We start from the raw sequence: 10,391 nt of genomic DNA on the forward strand, positions 1-10,391 counted from the left end.
AAAGAATGGGGCTTCAGCATTGGCATCACAGAGCCACGGAGGTTGGTGCGTACACATACTTACCAGTTAACTTAACAGATTTTAATATCAGAGTGTGCTGACTATCTGTAAATGTGCTTTAAATGGTTACACTACTGTCAAATAAAATTCAGCACATAACCAGCTGTGTAAAACAATATGACTGTATAAATATAACTCACATAACCTAGTTAAATATACTCTATATACTCCTGACATATGCTGTTTTGTGTACATTGTTATGCTGCCTAAATTTGCTGTATTCATATGGCGTTGTTAAATTTTTCTATATGAACATCTTACCTTTGCCTGTGCCCACAATATGTTTTGATATTTCTTTTCCCACACACCCTTGAGCAAGTTTGGGCAATCATACTGTAAGTGCAGCAGAGTTTCATGGGAACCTGAAGACAAGTCAATACATTTCACAGATGACTTCTTTTGTGGGAGAAACAAAGCTGACCTTGTTCCAAAACATTTGTCAGACATGCCTCAGGTAACTCTGAGGAAAGACTGCTTTAAACTGATATTAAACTTTTTCATGTATCACTTCAGTTATAAACCTACTTATGTTATATGTTTGGCTCAGTGTTGATTTGTAACATACCAGGACCTGGAACACCTCCAAAGGAAGGCATCCTAATCAGATGCCCAAACCACCTCAACTAGTTCTTTTCAATGTGAAGGAGCAGCAGCTCTATTCCAAGCTCCCTCCAGATGTCCAAGCTCCTCACCCTATCTCTAAGGCCAAGCCCGGGCCATACGGTGGAGCACATTTCGGCCACTTGTATCCATGATCTCATTCTTTCAGGTCACTACACAAAGCTCATGACTATAGGTGAGGGTTGGAACGTAGATGGACTAGAAAATCAAGAGCTTTGCCCAACCCAGAGGGAGCAAGCCACCATTTTTCAGCAGAGAAATTCCCAAGCAAAGTAGTCTTTAGCACTTTTACTTTTATTGTTCAGTATAACATGTCCCATACAATTAGACAAAGGCAGCACTCGGCAAAATTCACCACCTACATGGCTTCAAAATATTGCCTTTTGTATCACAGCCTTAGAGGACGATGCCTTTATTCACAATGGTTACTTGGCCTTTAAGAGTTGTCTGAAACAGGTGAACCTGAGTCATGATTTGGTTGTTGAATACCTGCTGTACAAAACAGAGATAAAAATAATAATAATAATCACAGCTAAGGCAAAATGGTTTTGGCAAAAAATAAAACCTGATGAATATCCCACTGCTTCATTACTGGCTAAACATTTCGAACATTTCAGTAGCTTATACCCAAAGAATGAATTCCAGTTTCACCTGATTCCCACACTGCTCATTGGCCATCGTAACGTCTGATACAAAAACATAATTATTCTTCAGTCCAATTTCCACATACACGATTAGTTTGAATGACAAATACTGCATGGAAAAAAGTGAAATCACAGACCTTAAATGAGTAATTTGTACTACCATAAATACTAATGTGAGTGTGATATTTCAATACGCAACTAACATAGATAAAAGTGATAAACGCGAATAAATATGACCTCTAGAATTTATCATCATTCAAGATTTTTTTTTTTTTTTTACGGAAATTGTGTTTGTAGTCAATATTTGTTGGGTCATTTTGTCTGAAACCGTGTTGTTAGTTGCTGAACATCACCTGATAAGTGTCTGTTTATTAATTTTCACCAGCTTGGGTGTTAAATATTGTAGTTTTAATACTTTTTTTTGTGTTTTATGACGGTCTATTCACAGAGGTAGTCCCTTACTTTCCCCTCTTACGATTCGTGTTTTACTGCCTAAAATCCCGTATCGTAATACTACTACTGGTACATATCATCTCTATGGTTCATATAAATACGTTATCAGTCATTTTTGTCTGTTATACACATATTAATCGGAGAGTTGTCGTCACTCTGTGATAAATCATCGTTCCTCACACTGAATGCGGACTCCTCAGTCTGAATCTGCTCGTGTTTCCGTCTGTGGAGCCTCAGGCTTTGTGAGCGGCTGAAGCCTCTCCCGCAAATGTCGCAGCCGTACGGCCTCTCCCCCGTGTGAAGCCTGAAATGGTTCTTGAGACTTGAAGCTCGTGTGAAACTCTTGTCACACTCTGGACAGTCAAACTTCTCCCCAAAGTGAATTTTCTCATGTTCCCTCAAGCGGCCGGACTGATTGAAGCTCCTGTCGCACACAGAGCAGTGGTAAGGCCTCTCTCCGGTGTGTGTGAGTCGGTGTCTGTTCATGGCCCCTGAGTGGGCGAAGCTCTTCCCGCAGTCCGGGCAGGAGAACGGTTTCTCTCCCGTGTGAACTTTCTGGTGACCTTTGAGTTGACCTTTCTGGGTGAACTGCTTCCCACACAGAGTGCACTGGTACGGTTTCTCTCCCGAGTGAATTCTCATGTGAATCTGGAGCGCGGACATCTTGTGACAGTCTCTTCCACAGAGCCCGCAGCAGTAAGAGCTCTTTGTCAGACTGTCATTAAACTGTTCCTGAACTGGCGAAGCTGGAGAACTGTCTTTTTCACTGTCAGTGGCATGATCAGGATCCTCTTCGGACACTGTGGAAACATAAATGATGAGTTGAAACATGCCAGTAACACTGATGGAAAAAAAAGAAGTGATTTTTGCTGGTTCCAACATGATATCAGATTAAAAGGAGATTAAAATAAATGTTTGTAAAATAAATGGTTATTTTACACAATTCATAATAAACTATATCTGCTTCAAAGAATAGGCCTGACACTAGATGAAAGTGACAAAATCAAATGTTGGATTTCATCCTAGCAGTATAGCACTGAACTGAAGTGCATATCGGTGTTGTAGTCAAGACCAAGACCAAGGCAGGGTAAAACTGAATCAAGACCATACGGTTACAGCTAATATTGACCAAATCTCTTTGGGTGAGGGCCAGGCCTCGCAGCCTTCTCAGTAAGTCTATTGTAGAATTTACATACTGCTGTGTGTCCTCTTTTGTCTTGCAGATGAACTCTTTGTGGTTTAGGAAGTCAGATTTTATTGCAGGTTTGGCTGATGTCTCCTCACACAGACACAATCACTTTCTAGGAGTGCGTGTGAAGGAGGGAAGCGACGGCTGACAGACACAGTCAAATTAGAAATGAGTCAAGCTATTGGTTTCATTTGAAGCAGGAAGTTTTACCTCCACAGTAACGATGCTAACAAATAAAACAGACAAAGCAGAGTCACATTTAGTGATTCCACTTTGATACTACTCAATTCTCCATCTTGTCTTAGTGTTTACCGACAAACAAATGTAATTAATTATCATAATTATCATCAGTTTAATATGAAACTGTGATGGACAATTAATTAACATTATTAGGTGGGATTATTAGTGGGAGACAATGGTGACATCCCTGCAGTAACTGGCTTGACTCGTCTTGAAATAAAATCCCGAGTCATCTTCGTCCAAGACAAGACCAAGTAAAAATGTGGTTGATTGACTTTAAAAAGTGACCGATCACGACTACTACAACACTAATACATGTACACAGCTTGCTAATGAGTCCCTAAAAGTATCTGTGATCTGTTTTGTAATTGTCAAACTAATCAAAGTAAATGGTTTAAAACTAAGAAACGTCTACGGAGCCTTTATGAAGACACACTAACCACAAGTACAGAGTTCTCATTTTGAAAGCAGTCAGTCAGAGACATCAAAGAGTCAGAGACAGTCTACTTTCTATCACTTCAAATGAAAGTGACAGTTCTTTTTTTTAAGAAACCACATTTGGCTGAGACAAACACAGTACAAAAATAAAAGCACAAATCTTGTGCATTGCGTTAACTCACACTACACGTATTAATCGTCCTTTCTTGTCCTTGTTCGCTGTCATCAGTTTGTGAATGCGTGAGCCAATTGTATGGATAAAAAATTATATTATTATCAATTTCCAAATAAGTTTATATAAAGAAGACAACTGTGTTGAAAAGAAGAGAGAAACGCAATTATTCTTCGTCTGTTTTGCAGCATTTTATATCGCATTATTTTCAGTTCAGATTCTAACCACAACACATTACATTAGTATTGAAACAAGCTTTTAACAATTTTTTTGACAGCAGACATGTTGGAAATCAGACTACTCAAATTGCAAAAGAGACGACCAACCATAGTGAATAAAAAGAGTGCTGCATTTGTCTCTTGTAAAACAGCAGCTGTGGGGGAAATGAGTTAAAATCAATACAACGAATTAGCGAGGAAAAACAACCCAGTAACATCTTGGAGAAACTTTGAAACCTACTACAGTTTTTCAATGGACGACATTAGTTTTTTTTGTTATGCCAGTATTTTGCTTACTGTTGACAAGTTCTTCTTCTTCCTCCTTTACTGTAATCCTAATTTCTGTGTTGGTTTCCGGCTGTGGCTCTTCAGTTTCCTCCGGTATGGTACAATCCTCACTACCAGACACCTGGTCAGGAGCTTCTTCTTCTGGGGAAAGTACAAGTAAAACATGAATATAAAAAAATCACCATCAAAGGCATTTATGCTACTTTTAATACAACAAAATGTGGAGTCTAATGTTTACGTACCACACAAAGGTTCCTCCTCTTCCTCCTCTTTCACTATTACATTCATATGCGGGCTGGAAGCAGCGTCCTCCGGTCGGTCTTCTGGTTCTCTCGGTTCTTTCTCTGTATTTTCACATTGAGCTGATTTGTCACAGTTAGGACTCTCTGTGGAAAGAGGCTGTGCTGCACTGGGCAAACACTGACTGTCAGACACCTATAAAGACAGTATAAAAATAAATGGATGCAAGAAAAAAAAAGTTAAAAATACAGTACATTACACTTTAAAATTGTTGTGTATTGTCACTACCTCAGAGCTGATGTTGTTAACCAGGTCTTGCTGGGATGCTTCACCAACTGCAGCTTGAACTGGGTCTGTGATGACACCTGTAACTGGTCCGTTCTTGTTCTGCGTACACGATCTTTTGTGGTTTCTGAGAGTTCCTGCCAGTGAGAAGTGCCTGCCACAATCTGCGCAGGTGTACGGCTTTTCTCCTGTGTGAATCCTGGTGTGTCTCCGCAGCTCTCCTGGAGCTACGAAAGACTTATCGCACTGAGTGCAGCTGTATGGTTTTTCTCCCGTGTGAGTCCGCATGTGTGTCGTCAGAGTCCACTGCTGTGCAAATGTCTTCCCACAGTCGGAGCAGTGGTAAGGCGTAATGCCGGTATGGAGACGCTCGTGTCTCACGAGTGTGCCCGACAAGGCAAACCTTTTGTCACAGAAAGAGCACTGGTATGGCCTCTCTCCGGTGTGAGTCCTCTGATGATCTCGAAGCTCGGCTGCCGAGTTACAGCTCTTGTCACAGTCCGAACACGGAAACTTCTTCCTCGTAAAGCCCGCCACAACCTCCGAGTGCATCGCCTCTAGGTGAGTTTTCAGATGCCAGTGTCGGGAAAAGCTCTTTAAGCAGATGGAGCAGTGATACGGCCTCTCGCCAGTGTGTGTCCGCCGGTGCAGCCTGAGCTCCCCCTGACTGGCAAATCTTTTCTCGCAGAAAGTGCATGGGAATGGTTTCTCCCCAGTATGGACCCTTTCATGGATCATGAGCAGCCCCTTCTCTGGAAATCTCTTCTCACACATCGAGCAGGGGAAAGGCCTCTCTCCTGAGTGAGTACGTAAGTGGCGCTGAAGTTTGGAGGCGTAAGGAAAGTCTTTCCCACACACCGAGCAGCTGTGAAGAGACGGCGGCTTTTCATTCTCGCTTTGATCAAACGTCTTGGAGGGAGCCTCTGCAGGTACAATGCCAGGGATAGCACCTTTTCCTGTGTGAACAGAAAGAAGAGTGTTGATCCTGTACTTTGTGACGTATAAAAGAGCATTATACTGGAGACTATTTGTCATTTAAATACACAGAGCACCACTGCAAACCACAAAAACCCAGTGTCAAGTTTCACAATGTTAGTGTTTATTACAGCTGTTGTATTGGGTTGCATTACAATATAAATAAGGCTCTATTTTTCCTGTGTGCTTTGCTGTTAGAATTTATTTACTCACTGAGATCTGAGAAATCCACCTCTTCTCCATCAGAGTTGATCAGGCCTCCGATTTCTTGCTGATCTTCCTCAGCAAGGATCACAGCAGGTCCAAAGTCCTCTGGGTTTTCAGAGCCCATCTCTCACATTTACAGCCTTATAGAGGCGACACAATCAACAGTCAGTAAGCAGACGTTCAAATAACAATTCATAGCAAGCGAGCGAACACATATAGCTAAACGTCGCCCAAAAACACATCCAGTGTTGTCTGCCACAGCTGTGAAAGCAGTTGTGAAGTCTGTGAAGAAATGCGTGTTATTATTAGACTACAAAGGCCTAAGATTAATTAATTACAAGACGTCACACTTGTGTTCAACCTTCATAGGTCAAGAGTCAAAGTGATGAGTCATTGGCAATATTTGCGTGCATAAAGTAATTCAGCAATGGAGTCAATCATTTATTGTATTACTGTGACACCAGGCGTGCAGGAGGCTACAGTACGTCTGGACCAAGTCCTCACGCCACAAAAACAGTTTTTATCTCCCACTGCTGCTGAACAAGACACAGATTCTCAGCCTCTACCCGCACAGACCCTGTATGTTACATTAATGCACACCTTTTATTGAAAATCCTCTAAGCTACTACTATATGTTTTGATAAATATCTCGCACATTTAACATTTTCTGTCAACTTTTGCACATTCCTGCACAAAACATATTGTGCATATGTTTATATCTTTAGTACTTGATGTTTTATTTTACTTATATATTTTCTTAGTCTTTGTCATGCACCAAAAACACCCAAGACAAATTCCATGTATGTGAAAACCTACTAGGCACAAATGATGAGTCATGAATTCATACATTTTATTTCCTGTTTTCTTGTGAAAACAAGTTAATCTGTTTTCTCAAAACCTCAAGTTATATAAGTCATAGTCGAAATAACAAATGTTTTCTATATAATATGATAATGGGATCATTTTCCCGAGCTCTCTATAGTTTAGTATATTTAATCACTGCATCTGCAACTTTCTCCCGCTCTCCTCTGACACTGCTACGCTGAATGATGTTTCCTGCAATGACTTCATATACGAGACCCTCCTTTTGTTTTCTTGAGGTCTCAAATTATTATGAGAAAATGATCTACCCGTTATCTCAGGGTAACATTTGTTATTTCAACATAAAGACATAAACAACTCGAGATCTCGACAAAGAAAATGAAACCAACTCATCACAAGGGAAACGGAGGGACTGAAACGTATGAACGGATGACTGCTTGGAGCTTCTGCACAAACAGACGTACGACAACATTCAACATAATATCATAAGCCTGCCTTTGTGGACAAATCTGACGGCTGAGAAAAGACTTTAACCTCCTTTTATTTGTTAATACATTTCAGATATCACAGTCAGGGGTTGTTGCAATCAAGATTAATATCTTATAAGAAGAAACATTTGATTCCTATACTTTATCTCACAGCTCTGTGGGTCAGTTTTGTGCTGGTTCATGTTTAGATTTGTGACTGGAGGTGGGAGGGGGATTAATCTTGACACTTGTCAGTGCCTCCACCCTGGAAGACATCCATAGTCCTGCAGGGGCGGCAGTAGCTCAGTCCATAGAGACTTGGCTTGGGAACCAAGGAGGCTCAAGTCCAGCATGGACCCAAAATATGGAAGGTGGACTGAACCCCTTCATCAGTCCACCATCTCTCTCCCCACATTTGCATGTCTATGAACCTTGTACTTGTACTTGTACTGTGTGTGTGTGTGTGTGTTTGGGGTTTAAAAATGCATGTAAATAAAATCTTCTTCTTCAGCTTGCTCAAGGACACTTCAGCAGGGAGTCTGCTTTGTTGTGACGGGTTGGGTTGCTGGGGGGGCTTGAACCTGTCTGGGCCTCACACACACAAAAAAAAGACAATAGTGTTGCTCAACAAATATGTGCAGCATTATTGCTTATGGGACTACAATAGTGTAGACAGTACACTCGGCTTTAACCGTGCATCTGCACTCAGTAGCCCAGTTAGCTCAGTAGCATTAGCTCCATCCATTTAAGCCTCGCATTAATTTGTGATTTGAGTTAAGACAGCGACCCTAATTGACTGACCTGTTGGTACCTATGGTGTCATAACGTCGCTTTTCACGAGGAGCAAACGCAGCCTGCAGGCACAGACACCCGGTGCGTGACCTCTGAATGAGATGCGGTGACGCGGGCTGGCGGTGACCAGCGCTCCGGTCAGCGACCACCTCCGCCTGCCTGAGACAACTGTTATTAGCCCGCTAGCCAACGTCCACAAGCCTGGCTGATCTGAGCTAACGACACAAAAGCCACAGATTTACAAATGAGCAACAACAACAGCGACAGATTCACGTGTCCGGCGGTGAGACGACACGTTATCCCTGCAGCAAATGTCTAACAGCCGCTAACTCCGCTAGCTAACGTTCAACAGACAGACAATAGACATTTGACCAACCTCGGCATAGATTTGTCCCTCAGGTAAAAAGTAGTCTCTCGACAGAAGTTTATTTAAAACGACTTGGCAGTGTTGCTACGTCTCTCTCATTCTCAGTGCTCAGTATGTTCAAACAATGTGTCAAATCAACGCCGACTCACTAATGAGTGAAGTTAAATGAAGCGTTTGGAGCTCGGATCATAACCTTTTCTAGCTCGAGCTGCTAGCCGCTTACAGTAGTGTCGGAACTTCCGGTTGGCTTTTTTTTAAATACCAAAATAAAAGCACGCCGCTGTTATTTGGCAGAATTGGAAATCAGAGTTTCCTCCATCGCAGAGACAATGGTTAAATGAATTAACATCCTACAGCACACCTGAAAAAATCTGTGTGAGGAGAAACCCAGAGAACCCACTGTCTTTTCTATTCTCGGATGTCTTTTAGCTTGTATATATTTTTATATCTTCACTTATATTTTGTATTTTATATTTCATGTTTAGTGCTGCCGGGATAAGAGGGAAACACAATTTCTCTGTATGTCCTGTACATATAGCAGCATTGATAATAAAGTTGACTTAAACTTGAACTTGAACTATGAAAAGATATGGGGCTCTTTCTTGTCCTTACTACCATTACTACATCGGTTTAACTAGTATGTCAGTATATAAGCTGCTCCCCTTTACTGTTTTGTCTACTTCTATGATTTTGACCTCATACAGTACAGTATTGTTTTGATTGTATTTTATTTTGCTTTACAGATGTAAACGAAGGTGAACTCATGCAATTGTTTTACTTATCTTACTTTTTACTGTACCAGGGTTGAGGGTGGGAGTTGATGAGGGGTTCTGATTTTGTATGTCTGTTCCTTTGCCTGTCTTGTTTCTAAATGTACTCATATAAAAAAGACTTCAATAAAAATATCTTTGAAATAAAATAAAAATAAAAGCACCGCTGTATTTGGCAGAATTGGAAATCAGAGTTTCCTCCATCGCAGAGACAATGGTTAAATGAATTAACATCCTACAGCACACCTGAAAAAATCTTATTCAGTGTGAGGAGGAACCCAGAGAACCCATTGTCTTTTCTATTCTCTGATGTCTTTTAGCTTGTACATATTTTTATATCTATATTTTTATTTTATATTTTTACATCTTCACTTATATTTTGTATTTTATATTTCATGTTTAGTGCTGCCGGGATAAGAGGGAAACGCAATTTCAGTTCTCTGTATGTCCTGTACATATAGCAGCATTGATAATAAAGTTGACTTAAACTTGAACTTGAAGTATGAAAAGATATGGGGCTCTTTCTTGGCCTTACTACCATTACTACATCGGTTTAACTAGTATGTCAGTATATAACCTGCTCCCCTTTACTGTTTTGTCTAGTTCTATGATTTTGACCTCATACAGCATTTGATTGTATTTTATTTAGCTTTTCAGATGTAAACGAAGGTGAACTCATGCAATTGCTTTACTTATCTTATTTCTTTATTTTACCAGGGTGGGAGTTGATGAGGGGTTCTGATTTTGTATGTCTGTTCCTTTGTCTGTCTTGTTTGTGAATGTACTCATATAAAAAAGACTTCAATAAAAATATTTTAAAAATAAAATAAAAATAAAAGCACCGAAAATATACAGTATAACTTCTTAGATTAGACATGTCCAAACTTCTATTAAAGAGGGCCAGATTTGACAATGTGAAGATGCCATGGGGGCCAATACTAACATTTTAAAAATGAAAAACAATAAAAGTTACGTACAAATGCACAAAGTTTGCATGAAGCTGATACAAATCTGAACCTCATGTTCATTCTAAACATGACTTATTACGAGCAATGCAAAGCCTGTTTAAAACGTGTCACTCTTGCTCGTCTTTAACAAAATCATTCAGAAAGTAATATTTTGTGTCACATCTACGGGTACATA

At 40.4% G+C, this 10,391-nt stretch overlaps 1 protein-coding gene across 6 annotated transcripts; it reads right to left on the reverse strand.

The window, feature by feature from the left end:
- Window positions 1-954: 954 nt before the first annotated feature.
- LOC113746675 (zinc finger protein 345-like) lies at window positions 955-8,721 on the reverse strand. Of its 6 annotated transcripts, none has more exons than XM_027283414.1 (7): window positions 8,488-8,721; window positions 8,121-8,270; window positions 6,037-6,170; window positions 4,852-5,804; window positions 4,566-4,758; window positions 4,333-4,464; window positions 955-2,578 (listed from the first exon to the last, which is right to left on the reverse strand). In XM_027283414.1, the coding sequence occupies exons 3-7, from the start codon at window positions 6,152-6,154 to the stop codon at window positions 1,884-1,886; spliced, it is 2,091 nt and encodes a 696-aa protein (XP_027139215.1). In that variant the 5' UTR covers window positions 6,155-6,170; window positions 8,121-8,270; window positions 8,488-8,721; the 3' UTR covers window positions 955-1,883. The 6 variants fall into 6 exon arrangements, with proteins under 6 accessions (XP_027139215.1, XP_027139218.1, XP_027139213.1 ...); XM_027283417.1 differs by having other exon boundaries at window positions 4,333-4,461; window positions 8,121-8,326; XM_027283412.1 differs by having other exon boundaries at window positions 8,121-8,326.
- Window positions 8,722-10,391: the final 1,670 nt, after the last annotated feature.

The sequence above is a fragment of the Larimichthys crocea genome, chromosome X, assembly GCF_000972845.2.
Source record: "Larimichthys crocea isolate SSNF chromosome X, L_crocea_2.0, whole genome shotgun sequence".
Lineage (NCBI taxonomy): Eukaryota > Metazoa > Chordata > Actinopteri > Sciaenidae > Larimichthys > Larimichthys crocea.